Here is a 20,209-nt window from a genome sequence, read left to right as displayed (position 1 = left end):
TTTAAAGACAAGAGTCTCGCTTTGTTGCCCAGGATGGAGTGCAGTGGCAAGATCTCATCTTGCTGCAACCTCTGCCTCCCGGGTTCATGCAGTTCTCCCCTCTAAGCCTCCCCAGTAGCTGGGATTACAGGCACTCGCCATCATGCCCAGCGAGTTTTTGTATTTTTGTAGAGATGGGGTTTCACCATGTTGGCCAGGCTGGTCTCGAACTCCTGACCTCAGGTGATCCTCCCACCTTGGCCTCCCAAAGTGCTGGGATTACACAGGCATGAGCCACTGTGCCCGGCCCCTGGTTTGCTTTTGAGAGTCAGAGGAAGGAGTAGGAAAGCTTCTTTATGTTTTACTTACTTTTAGTATTACAACTATTTACTATTTACTCATTTGCATTGATGATTAGATTCTCAGAGCTGTCTTTCTATTAGAATTATTCAGAACAGAAGTTTTGGAAACTGCCTTAAAATTATTTAGTACTGTAGTATGTTTCTACATGTAAGTATATAGGCTAAGTTCTTTAATAGTTTAAAAATGATTACTTTTTGTTTAATTTACCTTATTAAACTTTTGGTCACATAATCTCCAAAAATATCCAGAAGGGGGCAGCATGGATTTGTGAAAACAGGATTGTGAGGCATCTACCTCGAACATAAGTGTTTGTGCCTTCAATTAACAGTATTAGATTCCTGGCCCCTAAAAACAGGTATAATATGAATGGAACACATGGCTATGTATACCAGTGTGGCTAATGTTCACAGCCAGTGACAGCAATTAACAAATTAGGTATTTAAAATATACTATTATTCTGACAAAGTGCTGAAACCTTTTGCTTGAATTTGCTCTTATCTCACATTTTTGATTCTGGATTTTTGTTACTAATTTAATTTGAATATTGCATTTAAAAGGCAATATCTATACCTATAGCATAATATCTGAAGTCAAGCAGAGCAAACTGTTAATATAAACTAAGCAAAAAGCAGGAAGCAGACCTAACATTTTCTTAAAATATAATGTTCATAATGTTCCATGTCATTCCTTTTTCCTTTAACACTTAATTATCTTAGATTTTGAGAACAGCTTCATATTATGTATTTGGCACCATCTTTTTGATATTAATTTTGTATTTAAAAGTACATAATTATAGAAAATAGACTTTTCTAAAGATGGTCATCTTAATAACTAAGAATATTCCAACATTTTAAATGATATTCTGTAATTCATTTTTATTGGACATTTTAGAATGTTGCTTAATTTTTTTTTTTGCCTGTTATCAACAGTGGGAATGATAATTAGTATAGCTAAATATTTTTTGTAGCTCTGGAATGGCTTCTTAGGATAAATTCTTTTTTTTTTTTTTTTTTTTTTTTTAAGATGAAATCTCACTCTGTCACACAGGCTGGAGTACAGTGGCACGGTCTCGGCTCACTGCAACCTCTGCCTTCTGGGGGTCAAGCGATTCTCCTGCTTCAGCCTCTCGAGTACCTGGGATTATAGGTGCCTCTACCACGCCTGGTTAATTTTTGCGTTTTTAGTAGAGACAGGGTTTCATCATGTTGGCTAGGCTGATCTCGAACTCTTGAACTCATGATCCGCCCACCTTGGCCTCCCAAAGTGCTGGGATTACAGGCATGGGCCACCATGCCTGGCCAGGATAAATTCTTTCGTCTACTTGGAGTTTCTGTAAAAAACGGCATATTAATTTTTAAAGGCTTTTGAATAGGTATTGTCAAATTGCTGTTCAAATGATGAGGAATAGGTTTGTACAGTCACCATTTTACTACCATAATTCTTCATCCTGTTTATAATCTTTTAAGTCTTGCTAATTTTCTAGTCTCGAAAGCAGCTGTTTGTAGAGTATATGTAAGTATAGCTCTCACATTTTAAAAGCATAGACGTATTAATATGCCAATACTGTATTAGTTGTGCATTCTGATTGGTTTTATATTCCTTATAATTTTGTTTTTCAAATTTTTACTACTATACTATTGTGTTTAAGATAAAAAATTGAGGCTGAGTATGGTGGCCTACAACTCTAATTCCAGCACTTTGAGAGGTCAAGCTGAGAGGATCACTTGACGCCGGAATTCAAGACCAGCGTGGACAACATAGTAAAACCCTGTCTCTACCAAAAAAGAAAAATAAAAAAAAACTGGGTTGGGTGACATGGGCATATAGTCCTAGCTACTTGGGATGCTGAGGTGAGAGGATTGCTTGAGCCCTGGAGTTCAAGGCTGCAGTGAGCCTTGATTGCACCACTACACTCCAGCATAGGCAACACTGTGAGACCCTGTCATGCTATGAGTATTGTGTATACATTAAAATACTAGGGTGGTGCAAGTAATTTTTGCAATTTTAATGGACAATTACTTTTGCATTAACCGAATATCATACACCTGTCTCTTGTGTTGGAGGCCAGAAAACTCAGTGCTTAAGGGACTGTCAGTGAGAGGCCCCTTTAACAGTAATGAGAAAGACTGCGTCCTTATTCTGACTGTGGTGATATCGTGCCAAACGTTTTAAAAAATTAGAAATTGTTATGTTTTAGAAAGGTTCTTTAAAAATCTTAGATCATTTTGCTGATTAGGCATGAAATTTGCTTTTAATAATGGTCAGAAGTGATTTGATGCTAAACCTTGTGAATGAGGTAGCTGATTAAATTGACTTTTTATTTTGGACTGGAGAGAAAGTATTACTCAAGAAAAATTAGTTCTGTAACTAAATCATGAGACAACTTCAAAATGAGTTTAAATTTTTTTTTAAGTTTAATTTCTTTTTTTAGAGATGAGGTATTGCTATGTTGCCCAGGCTGGTATTGAACTTGAGAACTCAAGCAGTCCTTTCATCTTGGCCTCTTAGAGTGCTAGGATTACAGGTGTTAGCCGCCATGTACTGTCCTCTAAATTTATTTTTAAATGGCAGAAATTTCTGAGAAGAAATGAATTACCTTTTAAGGGTAGTTTTCAGTTTGGTGCAACATATTTTTGATTAGACATTCATTGAGCAAATATCTAAAGTGTCTGCCATATTTCAGGTACTTTCTAGAACCTTTTTTTGGGCAGTATTTAGACTGATGAGGGAGGCAGACTGGCAAACAGTAATTACAATGGAGTATGATAAATCTTATAAAAAGGTGTTTTTCAAAGCCCTTAGGGAGTACATAGAAAGGGCACTTAGGAAGACTATTTTGGGTAACTTTGGAAGACTTTAAGGAAGGTCAGTATGTATGATATTTGAATATATTAGTTTTGTAGGTATTTATAAAATCATACATGGCACATTAACCTCTGTTTGCAGATGCTCTAAGCATTATGCATGTTATGTGGAGGAGTCTGGAACACTTGATAAGTTTTCCTGACTAGTACCTGATGGATCTGTCTACAATAGATAATACTTGGATTTGGGCAGATGCTGGCAGGAATCAGACATATGTACATTACTTTGAAAATAATGACCAAGAGATCAGAGTGATAGTTTTGTAGCTGCATTAGGACACTTTATTACATCCTACTTAAAGAAGAAAGAAAGTAAAGAGAATAAAATACGGAATTGTACTGAAAGGGAAAATATGCATGTTATTTGTCTAAAAATTTGACAAGCTAGTAAAGTGAAAAGAAAATGGATGGTAACATCTTAGGAAAAAAAGAACAAATGGCAAAGTTGACTTTTATATGATGATTCTCTTTTTGGAGTAATTAGCAATGGTTTTTCATAGTCATTGGTGAAGACTTTCTAAAGGAGTTGGAGAGAACACTGTAGCTGTATGCAGCTTGAAATAATGGAACCATTGATTGGTCAGGTCAGTGAGAACAGCCTTTAGAACCAAGGAGACCTGGATTTGTGCCACCCATCTTGGAGTGTCATTAGCAGACTATTTAACATGTCTGGGCCCTAGCCATACTCTCTGTGAAGTGTTGGTTTAAGGCTTAGAAGTAATGCTTGGGCTGTAATGAGAGGTCATTGAATCATCATCGTTGTTGCCATTATTTCTATTTTCAGTTATCTACATTTTCATTTGGATGATAAAGGCCTAAATCTGGGCAGTTTGTATGTTCATTTTCAGTACTCAAATGACTTTTTCTAAAAAAAAAAAATTTTTATTTTTTTGAGATGGAGTCTCACTCTGCCACCCAGGCCGGAGTGCAGTGGCACGATCTCGGCTCACTGCAACCTCCGTCCCCTGGGTTCAAGCGATTCTCCTGCCTCAGCCTCCCCGAGTAGCTGGAATTACAGGCGTACACCACCACCCCCAGCTAATTTTTAGTAGAGATGAGGTTTTACCATGTTGGCCAGGTGGGTCACAAACTCCTGACCTCAAATGATCTGCCTGCCTTGGTCTTCCCAAATGCTGGGATTACAGGTGTGATCTACTGTGCCTGGCCTCAAATGACTTTATTGTAGATACACTGTGTTTCTCTGTTAGGTACTTTTCATTTACTTGTTTCCCATCTATGGCTAGGTGGTTTTAGAACCTGTACAAATTAGGGATGCCCTTTCTCTGACAGCCTAACTTTGCATCTTTTGTTGTTGTTGTTGTTGCATGAGATACAAGTTTCAAGATAACTAAGAGGCAACAACTAGATAAAGGGCTTTTACTCTCCCCTAATTCCTTGGAAATTATAGTCCTAAGTACCATTCTTTCCTGCTCATTGCCTGAAAATTGAGGTTTTCAACTGTCTGAGAAGCCCAAACTGGGTCATGTTTTTCTGGACATTTGTGGGTAGATTGCAGTGGGGTATGCAAAGCCTTTGTCAACATGACCCCAGATGATCAAGGGGGAGGTTTGACCCCATTTATTGCTCTTAGGTCATAAATTATGGGCTAGGCACAACATTCTTGCTAGCCTATAGTGTTTTGTGGACATTCGAGGTTAGGTTTCTGTTTTTTGATATAGACTTAAAGAGCAAGCCAGCATCCTTTCTCAACAAAGAGGTACTTTTAGCATATTGTGTTCTGTTAATTTACTGCTTGTTCAGCATCTCTAGTTAGAAAAATGAGGACAGTATCTGTCAACCTGTTTGTTTCCGTGAGAAAGGAGTTTTCTATGGTTGTATCAGGTGTGTGAATTCAGTCTTTGCTTGTTTGATTATTTATTATTGAGACAGTCTTGCTGTATCGCCCAGGCTGGAATACAGCGGTGCTATCTTGGCTCACTGCAGCATCCACCTCCCAGATTCAAGCAATTCTTGTGCCTCAACCTCCTGAGTAGCTGGGATTATAGGGGCCTGCCACCACACTTGGCTAATTTTTGTATTTTTAACAGAGGCAAAGTTTCACCACATTGGCCAGGCTGGTCTCAAACTCCTGACCTCTAGTGATCTGCCCACCTCAGCCTGCCAAAGTGTTGGGATTACAGGTGTGAGCCATTGCACCTGGCCCAGTGTTTATTTCTTATAATGATGCAGATAAGGCCAAGCAGACAGATTAAAAATTGCTTGGTCAGATGTGTGGTTGCCATTTAAGTTCTAAATTGAGGAGTGAGAAAGTAGAAGGGCAGGCCCAACAGAGAGCCCTTGGGAGTTGTAATACCATGTTGTCTTTTTTGAGAAAGTCTTATTCCCTGAATTTGTGCAGCCCAAGATTTGTGGGCCTGGACAGATGCCAAGGGGCAGCTGAATGGTGTATGGAGAGTGGAAAATTCCTTAAAAAACTGTAGCATATTTTGAGGGCTTGCAAATTTAACCATCTTGGTCTCTGTAACCTATAAATATGTACATGAAATTAAAGAAAGCGCTTTATTTTTCACTTCATGCCTTTAAAATATTAACGTATGTTCAGTAGAAAAACACAAATATTCAGAGAACTATGGAAGCTGGTTGTTGAGCCATATTGTATATAAATTGTTATAAGCTTTATTAATGTAATTTATAGTAGTATGTAATACTGATGATTATGCAGATGGTACTATTCAGATTAAATTAAAGCAGAGATATTAATATGAGAAGAAACTACTGAAAAAGGGAAACCCATGTTCTTGAAGAATTATGAATGTTTTCATATTTTCTGGTCAATACCTAAACATCAGCAACACTTAACCCCTTCAGAAAATAAATACAATTACATTCTAAAAGATAGAATCTATGGTATATAATGACATAATAATGACGGAAATAATATCATCTTTTGTATTCATGACATGTTAGTCACTGTGTGAATTTCCATTTCATGTTATTCACAAAGCAAATCTGTTAGGTATGTTACTGCTGTTAACCACATTATATGCAAAAAAGAGACTCAGGTTAAATATCTCATACAAGTCACACAGTTAGCAAGTGGCAGAACTTGGATTTGACCCTGAGTAGTCTGACTTAACAGCCTGAACTGATGAATGCTGCCATCTAGTAGATGTAGTAGTCTATTTCAAAGTAATTGGTTTTCCCCAATTTTTGTCATTTTTCATTATTGATTTGTATAATTGATCTTTTAATTTTTCATCTTTGCTTATTCAAGTTTGGAATTTTTCAGTTTTAGTCTCCTTTTTTCTTTTACTTGTAACTCATTACTTGCCCTTTAAAAATGTGGCATAGTTTTCATTTCACATTGATTAATATATAGCCACTACTAACATTTTTGAAAATAGAGATAACTAAGAAGGTAAAAGGTCACCTGTTCTTTACAGTTAAGAGAACTGTAATTAATATACTTTGATATATTTTCCTTTAGCCTTTACAATCCATTTTATTATATCCTTGTGATTATACTGTAGATAGTTTTCTGTGCACATTACATCTTCATTTAGTATTGAATATTTTCTAAGTTATTTTACTTATGAAAATAATTTTACATTAAATTATGTGAGCATACCATACTTACTTAGCAATTCTACCTTGAGTATTTGTTTCCAATATATTTTAAATAATATAATATTGAATGTCTTTATATGTAAATATTTCATTTAGGATTTTTTGGGGATATATTCAATGAAAATGTCAGGGCCTCAGAAATTTGATATTATAGCTTATTAACATTTTTAAGGCTGCTGAAGTATATTATGAAATTATTTTCTACTCTCAGCTTCCATTTCATTTCTGCTTGCCAGCACTAATGCTAGTTACTTCCATTCTTCAGTTTCTACATCTTTAAAAATGGAAATAATAGTATCTACCTCAATGGGTTGTTATGGGACTATAGTAAATTATTGCCAAGCAGTTGGAACATACCTAGCAAAAAGTATGAACCCCCAAAATGTTAACTATTTGGTATTGTAATTTTTAGAATCTTTGTCTAAGTGGACAGGTAAAAATTGTATTTTAATGTTTCAGTTTGTTTTTCTTTGATTCCTAGAGATATTCTAATTTTTATAAAAGAATTTGTGTTTTTTAAAGACATTTTTGTCCTTTTTTTCTTTGTCTCCAAGGGTTATTAATGTTTAAGCCCTTAACTAAAATATTAAGCTTGTGTGGCTTCTGTTGTTGTTGGAATTTATCATGTACTGTTGAATTTTTTAACCTACACATATTTTCAGTTTTTATGTAATCAAATTTAATTTTTATGTGGTTTCTTCTACATTTTATGAAGCTTGAAATCTTTTTTTTTTTAAACTTATTTAACTTTATGTGCATACTATATCTGGCATTTCTCCCCATGTTATCCCTCTCCATCCTCCCTTCCCTTCCCACCACCCCACTGTCTCCCCCTACCCCCACGACTGCCCCCAGTGTGTGATGCTCCTCTCCCTGAATCCATGTGTTCTCATTGTTCAACACCTACCTATGAGTGAGAACATGTGGTGGTTGGCTTTCTGAAATCTTATTCCACCCAGAAGCATGATAAAACTTGATGAGAAACAATGACTACATTAAAAACAAACATAAAATAATGTATCTAAAACGTATTTATGATTGTAAGGTGAGGTAAGGACAAAAATCTGCTCCTCTCTAAATTAATAAATTGTCACAGTGTTATTAAAGTTTTTTCTTTGATAGGCTGTATTTTCTTAGTCTTATTTTAAATCCTTCATTTTTCTTTGTCATTTTACTAATAAGCAGCTCAAGAATTATAGAGTTCTAATTAGCCGTGTTGTTTTTCTATACAGTGAATAAAGGAAGACATTACAACTAGTCTCTAAAAGTTTTGTTGTTTATATAATTATCCAATTAGTTTGTTAATCAGTGTTTTGGTTGGACCAGATTGTCTTTTTTTTCCTAAGACACGTATTAAATAGTCCTTTACTTTTTTTAATGAAAGTTGGATTTTTAAAGCTTTTTTTTAAAAAAATCTAGTTTTGTGAAAATGTAGAAGTGAAATTAATGTATAATTTCATAGGCTCTTTTTTCCCTTCAGGTAGAATATTTAATGTGATAAATGATGCATCTTAACTGCACATTTATGTTCCATGGAAAGAGTTCTGGGAAGTATAAGAAATAATGATTAAGACAATAGTAGGATTGATTTATGAGCAAGCTGGTCCTTTATAGCTTGTCTCATGATGGGCATGTTTAAAAGGAGAGACAATAGAGTGTTCATATGTTTAGCAACTATTCAGGCAAAGAGAGATGTTTTGGGCAAATAAGACCATTGCTCATGAAATGATACAGAAAAAAAAGAGTAACTTAGTTTAGAAAACAAATTAGCAAAAGTAGAACATAAAAAATATATATTATTTACATTGGGAGCTGTTGGAAAGTGGAATCATCTCCCCAGAGAGCTAGTGGATGGGCTAAACTAGCTGTCTCTGATTTCTGTAATTCATGGCAGATGCTTAGGAACAGGTTACATAAGACGTTTCTGGGAATGGTTTAAAATGAAGTCTTGTAAAATGCATAAGGTCAGACTGGGTGACCTAGGTGGTATATTCTGACTCTATCAGATTCTGTGATAGCTTGTGGCATTCTGCTGTTCAGCACTAATGTACTGTGAGGATTATTTACTGGCAAATCCAATGAGCCTTTATTTGGTTTAGGATTATAATTATTTGAAAAATAATGATTGGCCTAAGAATATGCTTGTTTTGGGCCAGTGTCTTCCCCTCTCTCCTTGCTCTGACTTATCATAATTTTTTCATCAAATAGTTTTTACTTGGTTAAATATTCTGTTGATTATTGTTAGCCTTTTCATTGGCATTTGATGTCATTGGTGCATATTGCATCTAGGGCAGAATTAATACAGTGTTTGGAATATGAATTTGAATAACTTTCACCTGTAAGATACTAGCTAAGTTGATAGAATACTTCTGCACTCCATAAGTTCTGTTCCATGACAATAAAAATTTTTAAATGGAATTTTATGTTTACATTCTTTAAGTCAGTTTACAGCAGTTGTTACTGAAGTAGAGTATGTGAGACGGTCAACGGGGGTATAGGAAGAAAATCTTAGAACTTTTTAATTTTAGGAAATTGAGCTTTATGAACATTTACTAGAAGTAGGGGCATTGGTGGCCTCACCTGTTTTGCATACCAGATGGGCATGTATCATCTCGGGAAAGAGTGGGTACACCTTAAGTGGGGTGCCAGAGTTGTTTTCATCCTGTTTGTTTCCAGTTAAAATTTGTTTGCTTGAGGGATTTACAGATTAGATTATATAGTTCTAAACCTAGTTATCACAAAATGAGCAGGGAAAATATGGATGGAAGATAGTTCTAATGAAAAATCTCTTCTATGTTAGAAGTTTTAATGATCGTTTCATCAGTCTGGCAGGAGGTCAGCAAAAAATTTATAATTATATAAAATTTGTATTTACATCCTGTCATTAACAAGGAAACCTTCCTAAGGATCTATTTTGTGACATCTGCTATTATTGACAAGGAACCCTTCCTGAGGTTCTATTTTGTGACATGAGATATTGGCTAATGTAATATGAAGTTATTCACATTAGTGAGACATTTGAGAAATGTTTATTGTTAAATTTGTTTATTCAAACTTTGAATCATCCTTTTAAAATATGTGTTTGTGCACATTTTTACAATTTATGTGATATATTGCACAGAATTACACATACCTAATTTACAAATAAGCAACTATTGGGAACACATACCAAAATTCTTTAGTGCGTGTGTAATCAAAATAATTTGAGGCATAAATATTTTTCAAATAAGTTTAAAAATAAGAGGTTCACATTTTTTAGTCGTTGTATTATTTTATTTATATAGTTTGAATGTTTTATACATTGTCTTGTTATAATGCCATTGGTGTTAAATCATGTTTAAGTGACTTTTCCAGATTGAAAGGGGAAAAGGTGAAGTAGAAGGGAATTAATCAAATTATAGAATTAGTGCAGGTGAAATAGATGTTCAGTAATGCAGCTCTCCAGAATTTAATAATAAAGGAATTGTGCTAATTCAACTGATTTGTGAAGAAGCTGGGTGTAAATCAGGAAGAAATATGAGTTATAACGTATTCTTTAAGAAGTGCTTCTTTAGTAATTTTGAGGACAGATAAGAGGAAACCAAGTTAATTGTGTTTTGGCAAATCTTTTAAGTGCTTTCATTTAACAGGTAGCTGAGAATTATTTATTACTCTGTTCATTGTTTGAATTAAAATTGATATCAAAGTGTTGCTTGAATAGTCTTTTTTTCCTTTTACACTTAAACAGGCGAGACATTTGCTTTGTTTATACCATTAATTTGTTTTCACACAGGCTGCAAAGGTAGCCATCAACTCAATTAATTAGTGAAATCAAAATTAATGAGGTTTTACTATATCGAGTCATTTCCACTTCAGGCCAGTTTTCTTTATATGAGTTGGTCTAGCAGTTTTTGAAAGAAGAAAAATTAGATTTATTTTAATCCATATTTAAAAAACACAGAACCATCTTTTCTTGTGAGTTAAGTACCTCTAATAACTATTCTTTCTTGGGCTTAGTAATATTGATTTTTTTTGTTTTCATTCTTGATTATTTTGGCTATTCCAGTCTGTTTCTTATTAAAGTAAAGCTAAAGTTAACTCTTTAGATACTTATTATTTACAGAGATGGTATATAATTTTTATTTTGGACCAAACTTTTTTTTTTTTTTTCCCCCTTGAGCTGAAGTTTTACTCTTGTTTCCCGGGCTGGAGTGCAATGGTGTGATCTCTGCTCAGTGCAACCTCCGCCTCCTGGCTTCAGGTGATCCTCCTGCCTCAGCCTCCTGAGTAGCTAGAACTATAGGTGCACGCCACCATGCCTGGCTGATTTTTTTGTATTTTTAGTAGAGATGGGGTTTTACCATGTTAGTCAGGCTGGTCTTGAACTTTTGACTTCAGGTGATCAGCCCACTTAGGCCTCCCAAAGTGCTGGTATTAATAGTAGTGAGCCACCTCACTTGGCCTGGACCTAACAGTTTTTTGTAGATGGAGCTTGTTATTAGCACGTTTTCATTATTACACTATGTGAAAGAGGAATAAAAGTATTCTTTAAAACATATTTAGTTAAATAGATGTGTCAGAAGAGAATGCATCATGTAGAAATGCTAGAATCTCGGAGTTAAAGCTCTTTTTTATTAACCTTCAGAAAATTACATCTCATAATCTTTTTAAAGCAGATCCTATGTTCTTATTTAATATTCGTTTGTGTGTCCTTTATTTTTACTATATAAGAGTAATAATGTAGAGCTTTTAAGTCTTATGAAAATAGATAACATTTTCTTAAGCCTTTGAAATATCTGCCTGCCTGCATATCTACGGGGAGGGTGAAAGTTTTGACAGGGAAACTTCTCATGAGGGGTTGATAATGTGGAAGGTCAGGTTTGTCATAAGAATGGGAAAGCCTTTTTTCTTAATGGCTGTAGTCCTCTTTCTGCTAAATTACAAACTACGGTAAGGAGATCTTTGACAGAGAGTATGTGTAGCTCAGTGGTTGTCAGTAGCTTTGTGTCACCTCAGATGTTGAGATCTCCAATAGGTGAGAATTTTAGGAACACCCAACGGTAGAGAATATTGGCAAAACTCCATATTGACTCATACTTCATTTTCTCTACTTTTTGAAAAGGAATGACTAGAGTGTATGTGAGCATGAATGAAATGACTTTGAGCTTGGGGACTAGCAAGTAGGTCAGTTAGATGTGTGGCACGAATTAGGAATTAGCTCTTTCTAAAAAAGATTTTGGAGAGTTTGTGACTCTAAATAGCAGAATCAAAAGTAGGGTCGGTGGCCAGGCGTGGTGGTTCAAGCCTTTAGTCTCAGCACTTTGGGAGGCTGAGACAGGTGGATTGCTTGAGCCCAGGAGTTCATGACCAGCCTGGGCAACATAGTGGCTCTATTGAACATTTTAATGTATAGAAAACAGTAGCATTGGATGTGTGAATACCGTGATTGACCAGTGCCTGATGAAAGGATATGAATAGATTAAGAGGAATATTGTTTAGGCATCGTTATTTAAGTTAACTTTACCCATAGACAAAGATAACTGTTTCTTTGATGAGGTAGATAAATCAAATGACCACTTTTTGGCAGATTAATGTTGCAAAATAGAACATTGTAGCTAGCCATTAATGTAGCAACCAACGCCTTTTATAAAATGAATAATGGATATATTTGACAAAGTCAGTACTCATAAGCTTTAGAAATGCAAATCATCCATTGTATTAAACTGTCTGTTGCTTTGAGTTGGCAAGGTACATATGTAGCTGTGTGTGTGTGTATTTAACCCAGTTTTTTTCTAATATACCTAACTTTAACACTTTAACTATTTTTGTAGTTTGCCATTTTGTTTGTATTTATTTGTTGATTATAAAACTGATTTGTGTGTGTCAGAGTCAACTGCCCCTCAGTTTTTAATGTCTTTTGTTAAGACATCAAGGATCACATTTCATGTTTCAAGTAAATGTTTATCAGGAAAATAAGGAAGCTTAAAAATGCTTAAAATATTCTATATAATGTTTTAGTAAAGGTTTGTAATACCATTTCTCTGAACTTAGTTTTCTTAACTTTTAAAGTGAGTAAACACCTGTTATGCTGAGTATAGTGTGTGATTATAACACAAAAAGTACAAATAAAGGTAACAAAGAATAAAAATAAAACACCTGAATTTAAGAACAATGTAAATAGTTAAATATTACTGTTATCTTTGTTTTATTCCTATGCTGTTTCATTCAAACATTGATTTGAGGTTTTTACAGAAATAAACATCATTTAGTAAGATAAAAATAAAGCTAAATCATGGTGAAGATAATATGGGGAAGAAAGCAAATGAGACCATTGATAGACCATGTTCAATACTTATGCCAAGGTCCAGCACTGTTATAGATAGAAAATTTAGTCCTGAGTTTCCGAAGTGTGTTCATCTAAAACTAGGTCTTACTAAGATTACTATGATCAAACAACTTTGGAGATAAATGCTGTTGTATCCCTTTGAAGAGATAATTTCGTTCACAGCATTCTAAAGGTTCTTGGAAGTTCTGTAGTTAAAAACAACAGCTACTACCTAACTTCAGTGTTGGCAGTATTTCCCATGCACATTTGACTACTACCTTCCTCCCTTTTTTTTTTTTTTTCCATCTAATACCTGTCAACATGTCCCAATTGGGAACGATATTGAGATACTGATCTTCAGTTAAAAACAGCCTGTTTGCTTAGAAGAACCCCAGCAGGGTGAGGTTTGACACGTTTTTTCTTTAGATCCCATGCAAGGGAAAGTGTGCATGCATGTGTGCGTGTGCGTGTGTGTATGTTTTTGTGTGTGCGTGTGTAGTGCAGAACCACAATATGTACAAGAATGAGTTTCAGTTGGCTGTTTTCATATGGTTTCCCTCAATATGACCTTGGAAGCATAATCTATTAAGTCACTGAAATGTTTTCAATTGTTTATAAATTGTTTTACAGAAATCTAGACTTAAATTTTAATTTTTTAGGTCATGGATTCAGTTCTCTATTACCAGAGAAAATCTTTGATTATTTATATCTTGTCTTGTTCTAAAAAGGAGATGAAGGGCAAAAACTAGAGGCGAGCAGAAAATACACAGCAGAACATTTAATTGGCTATTGTGTGGCTAGTTGAGGTGATCTATCTGCTGACATTATAGATAGAAACTGTGAAGGAAACAGGAATGCATAGCTACAGATAATTCGAATAGCTATGACTCCCGAGAAATGATCGTGCAGAGGGATGGTGAGGGTATTGTTTTTGAGCAAAGGTGCAGGGAAGAGCATTGGTCTAAATGAAAGAGTCACAGACAGAAGCACTGAAGAGAGCAGCAACCGCGGCAAACAAAGGAAAGTTCACACTGTGGAAAGAAGAGCACCTAATAACAGATCAATTTTTTTCCCAGCTTTGCCTGCTCTGATATAGCAATCATTTTAGTAAGGTCATCTTTAGATTTGAACAACAGTTTTTCCAATGTACCTTTTACAATCTTTAATCTAGAATTAATTTTGTATAAAAATATTTTGATGATTGATCTGGGTTTTATGTGTAATATAAAGGAACACGCTTTTCAACATGACCTAATATTGTGGTAGCTTTTCAGTGGCAGCAAATGTATAATTAATTTTGCCCTAAGTTATTAAAGATAGGATTCATTTTATTCTAAACTTAATTTAAATATAATTGAGGTTTATTCTTCTTTTCAGGCAAGAGTACAGCACTGCATTTGCTCTGTAGCCAGTGACCACTCAGTAGGACTTCTAAGTTTGCGAGAAAAAAAATGCATAATGTTGGCATCTCGTCACCTTTTTCCTATTCAAGTAATCAAATGGAGGCCTTCTGATGATTACCTGGTAGTGGGGTGTTCAGATGGCTCTGTGTACGTCTGGCAGATGGATACTGGTAAGACAAGTATGAAGAGATACTATAGAAAATTAAATGGGTATATTTCAGTCTTCTAGAAATGAAAATGTCTTTTATTTGCGGAAAAAAGCCTTGACATGTAAAATAGTTGCTGCTTTTATTTCTAATTGCTTAAGTGGCCTCTCTTATTCTATGCCAAATGCTTGTAGAATATTTCATGAATCTTTAAAAGCATGTAATTGAGGATAACATACAGACGAGGACAGACATACAGACAACAAAGTATGATTTCTGTATAATTCATGAGTAAACTGAATAAGAAGAAATCGTTTTTATCTCAGGTTCACAAATAGTGAAAATGATAAATCTTTTTTTCCTTCAACAGCAGAAAACCAATGCTGGGAAGTTCATTGTATGAGGTAATTAAAGTGAAGTTTTCAAGTTCTAGAGAGATCATTTAAAATTTCAGATGTCAGAAAGTTTATGTGTTGGGAGTATAATGTAGAACACGTAATGCTTAGCTTAAAAGCACAGGCATGATATGTAATGTTTGTACATAGACTGCCATGCTTTTCCCTAAGAAATTTGTGTGTATGTAACTAAATGTTTATTGGTTTAGGCCTTTTTGAAACTCATTCCTTTTTTACTTTTACAATTTTCAGTAATCATATTTATCAGTTACTCAAGGCTTTCTTTTGATTCCTAGCTGTGCTAATATTTCTACTAGATTTTTTCCTTTTCTCCATCTTTGTTTTAGTCTTTTTTTTGAAATCAGACTATATACATATTTCTGCATGCACTATTGTAAAAAGGGAGTTCTCTTAAGCCTTTTGGAAATAGCCATAAGCTTCAGTAATCTTTTATTGTCTTCCTTTAACTGGCAGTACGTTGGTAATCTTGACAAGAGAAAGCATTCTTGAAATCTGTCAAACTTCCTTGCTTTTGCATGTAACTTTTCTTTCTCTTGTCTCACTGTAAAAGAGATTCATACTTTCAGTCAAATTTTGAAAGCACAAAAGTATTAGAAAAGAAGAAAGATGAGCCCGCATCTCATTGCTCAGTGTCAAATGTTAACCCTTTTGGCATATTTCTTTCTAATCCCTTTCTGGGCATTAAAAAAAAAAAAAATTGCTGTCATACTACATAGACAGTTTTATATCTTTCTTTTGTGTGTCTCCATGTTATGTCCTATCTGCTTAATAGCACATTCTTGTTTTCTTTTTTGGTCTGTTTCATAAACTAAATATACGGAATTTGTCTTTGGCTCTGGAGTCAGACTGTTTAGTTTGAACTTCGGATAGACTCCTAGCTAGCACTGTGACCTATTCCAAGTCACTGGATATTTGTGTCTCAATTTCTTCATCTGTAAAATCAGGGTAATATTTCCTATCTTAAAATTTTTTTGAGAGAATAAAATAATATTTCCCTGGCATGCAGTAAACAATGTGTATATGTATATGTGTGTTGCAGTTCTAAGCTTGTATATGTGCATGTGTATATATTACTACTGTTATTAAAGAAGCATGCTACTTAACTTGTTACTTCGTTGAACTTGGGATTATGACTATCCACATTTAGAAATAATTTTTTGGAAATAGGATTCAAGCTCTTATAGCAATAATGACATTTGTAAGACACTGTATTAAAATACTATCAATATTAAGACTGGGTGTGGTGGCTCACACCTGTAGTCCTAGCTTTTTGGGAGGTGAAGGGGAGTGAATTGCTTGAGCCAAGGAGTTCAAGACTAGCCTGGGCAACATGGTGAAACCCTGTCTCTACAAAAAAATAGAAAAATTATCTGGATGTGGTGGCATGTACCTATAGCCCCACCCACTCGGGTGGCTGAGGTGGCAGAATCGCTTGAGTCCGGGAAGTTGAGGCTGCAGTCAGTTGTGATTCCACCACTGCACCCCAGCCTGGGAGACAGCAAGAGCCTCTTTTTTTTTTTTTTTAAAGAAGAAAGTATAGCTATTAATATCTGATACATTTTAAATAAAAATGTATACTAAAGTATTAAGAGATACATTTTAAGTAAAAATGTATAGTAAACTTGTCTAGGACTTTTTCAAATATGAAGAGAGTATCATTTTTCTGAACTTTTCTGTTGCTTAAATATATAATACTTGAATATTTCAGACACAATAAATATATTTGTGAAGAATATAAAATGAAATTATTTACAAATGAGGCCTTATTGATAGACAAAGCTACCATTGTAGTAATTTTTCTAGAAGGAAATGTCGAACAGGTCCTAACAGTAGGGGTTCTAGAAGAGGTTATTGTTATAATCAGTTTAGTATAATTAAGCCCAATTTAGATAAAATACAGCATGTGATACTAAAATTTCACAAATTACATGCTGAAGATTTGGGTAAACAGTCAATATGACATTCATAAATCAAGATAAATGCTATAGAAAAGCTGAATTTATTTTGGATTTCAACCATAATAGGAGACATACATTGTTTTTTTCCTCCTTGCTGTTCATGCTGTAGCTACTGTTATAAAGGTCCTTGGGGAGTCAGTAAGGTACATCCTGGAGGTATTAACATTATTTATTTATTAAATTTATTTATTTATTAAATAAATAAAAAATGAAGCTAGAAAAATCAGATTCAGCTGGGGTTTCATGTATGAAATGTATTTAAACTCTGAGGAGATACTTGATCCGTCTTCTTAGTGTTTTGAGAATGTATTTTTACAAGTGCAGCCATACCACATTAACCCTGTTTTGCATATTGGGCAATTTTCTAGTTACTGTTTTGAGTTATACTGATGTTTCTAGCTTAAAACACTTGAAGTGTCTTTCCTTTATACTTTATGAGGCATTTTTAATCATTTTTTTCCTTCAAATGAGTACTTTGTGTTTTCAGTTTACATTTCCTTGTGAAATGCAGTCAAAGCTAGTAATACAAAATGTATAGAGCTGGAGTTTCAGAATCTTTTGTTCTTTTATTTTAATATCATCTTATATGCAATGGCAATGTAATAGTGATGTAATGGCCATGGAAATTATTCTTTCACATCTCTAAATAGTTAAAAAATCAGCCAAACGCTAGCAACAAGGTTTGGCCAGATGAACCTCTTGCTTCCCTCTTAGGAACTTACTAAAGGTGGGCCACTGACCTAGGTGGATTTTGTGGAGCTGTTTATGTGCTTCTGAGATTAACCATCTCATTCTTCACATTTGATATTCCCAGTGAGTATGCAGTGCCATTCTCACAGGCCTTTAACAAGGTCAGAATCCTGTCTGTTTGGGAAACGGGCATGCAGAGAGTAATGACTGATGTTACAAAATGCTCTTCTTACCTAGCCATTACCAAGCCTAAACAACATCCTCATCTGCTTCTTTTTATCATTCTTGCTACATAACAAAGGTGAATTCCCACATCATATATCTACTGCTGTATGTATAATTATTAGATGTTATTGTACAAGTGCAAATACCATTAATGCTTGACAAATACTATCAGAAATTAGTGCATGAGGACTTGTGAATTTATTTATTCTTTGACCTTTATTTTTATGTTCTGTTCTCCATGTTTTCTAATATTTCTGTTTTTGCATTTATTTCATGAAATATGCATTTGAATCATCTTTTTGATCTTAAGTAGCTAATAAAATATAGCAGGAAATTAATGTATATTTGTATGTCTTTGGAAAAACATGTAAAGCATGGCTAACAAAAAGCATGGGTTTCAGGGACTCTATCATACAAGTCAAATCTCAGTGACTGTTATTCTTCCCTAGGTCTAATTTTTGAAGATGTTTTTATGCTTTTAGTTAGATGTGTTTAAATTGATGTTTTTCTCTTGTTATTAAAATTGCCGAAGAGAATCGGGAGGTAGTGTTGCAGTTCAGTCTTTTGTTATTAATGGAGGGTTTTTGTGGCAAATGTTTTCTTCATGTAGTTGACTCTTTGCCTGTAGTATTTAATACAGTGGAAGTTAGATCTTAAATCTGTATTTCACTCTATATTGCCATTACATCATCAGCTTTTCTGTACATTTTTGTTTTTCATTCTATTACAAAACGTGCTACAGGACAGGGAAAGACACAATGAATGGGTTATGAAAAAAAGGTAATTGACTAAAACCTTGGTAAAAACCAAGTATAATCAGAGTTTCTTTTTTCTTTTGATGATTGACTCTATGAAATCATACATATTTACTTACCTATTTAGTTACCATTTTCACTGCTTCCCTCTTTGAAGTAAGAGGTTGTTAGAGCGGAGATATGACTATGCTTACTACTCCCTTCTCTCTCAACCCCTCCATGCAATTAATCACTAAGTCTTTCCCATTAGGTCTCCCTTACCTACTTTTTTTATTCTTTCCAGTGTACCATTGTAATTTATGGCCATATTTTCCCATACCTAGGGTATCGTTATTGGGTGCTCTGCCTACACTTTCTTCCAGTTCATCCTGTACTCTGCTGGGAAATTAATCTTAGGAAAGAAAACATTGACAACACTTGGTTCATATTAATGTCTTAATGAATAAACCATAAACAATATTAGTTCATAAAGCCTTCAAGATAAGATCTTCCATGGTGTGGTATCTTCCTACCTTTCTGTCCTTACCTCTTACTGTTCTTTTATGCAGACCAGTTGCTCTAGTCAAGAATAATTGGGTCACTCCCAATTCTTGTTTCTTATATCATCCATATTCTTTCATGATTTTCACTCACTTGGAACATTGCTTTTTTCTTTTCATTTTTTTGTTTAAACAATCTATGGTATTGTAAGGAAATTTAAATAATAGGAATGCAGTCTCGTATATTTGTCTATGTAGCCACCATTCCCTTTGCTCTTTATTGCTTTGCGTAGATGCAGATTTTTGTCTCAAGTCATTTTTCTTGAGTCTAATATTTTTCTTTTAGTGTAAGTCTGCAGGTGATGAATTCTTTCAGCTTTTGCATGTTTGGAAAAAATTCTAATCTTCATTTTTAAAGGCTGTTTTCTCTAGATACAGAATTCTAGAACAACAGATTTTTGTTTTTTGCTTTCCATTTTGCTTTCTATACTCAGCTGTCTCTGGGTTGCATTATTTCCAGTGAGAAACCTGCTGTCATCCTTTCCTTTCTTCTATATAGAACATCTCTTTTCTCTGACTGCTTTTAAATTTTTTTTTTTAATTACTGGTTTTGAGCAATTTGATTGTGGTTTTCTTTACATTTCTTGTTCTTGGGGCTTGTTATACTTATTGGATCTGTGGCTATATAGATTTTATCAAATTTGGAAAACTTATAGTTGTAATTTATTCAAACGTTTTCTGCTCTCTGTTATTTTTCCTTTTCTTTGGAGACTCCAATTATGTCTTTTAAGCCATTTCAAGTTGTTATGCAGCTCACTGTGATGGTATTTTCATTTTTAAAAATTATTTTTAAATTTCGTTTTATATAATTTCTATTGGTATGCTTCAAGTTTACTGACATTTTCTTTTACAATGTCTAATTATTCCCATCTAGTATATTTTTCATCCCAAACATTGTAGTTTACATTTCTAAAAGCTTGATTTTGGTCTTTTGATATCTTTTATGTATCTCTCTCTTTTTTTTTTTTTTTTTTTTTTT

General features: G+C 34.3%; 1 protein-coding gene across 1 annotated transcript in view; it reads left to right on the top strand.

The window, feature by feature from the left end:
- The window catches only part of LOC108282193 (WD repeat-containing protein 7), a 138,509-nt gene that overhangs the window by 58,055 nt on the left and 60,245 nt on the right, over window positions 1-20,209 (top strand). The window contains exon 12 of the mRNA XM_037727678.1: window positions 14,476-14,671. Within this exon, the coding sequence (XP_037583606.1) occupies window positions 14,476-14,671 (196 nt within the window). The remainder of the gene's footprint in view (window positions 1-14,475; window positions 14,672-20,209) is intronic.

The sequence above is a fragment of the Cebus imitator genome, unplaced genomic scaffold (assembly GCF_001604975.1).
Source record: "Cebus imitator isolate Cc_AM_T3 unplaced genomic scaffold, Cebus_imitator-1.0 Scaffold236, whole genome shotgun sequence".
NCBI lineage: Eukaryota > Metazoa > Chordata > Mammalia > Primates > Cebidae > Cebus > Cebus imitator.
Note: the sequence above shows the minus strand (reverse complement) of the source record. Positions and strands in the feature narration are given on the sequence as shown.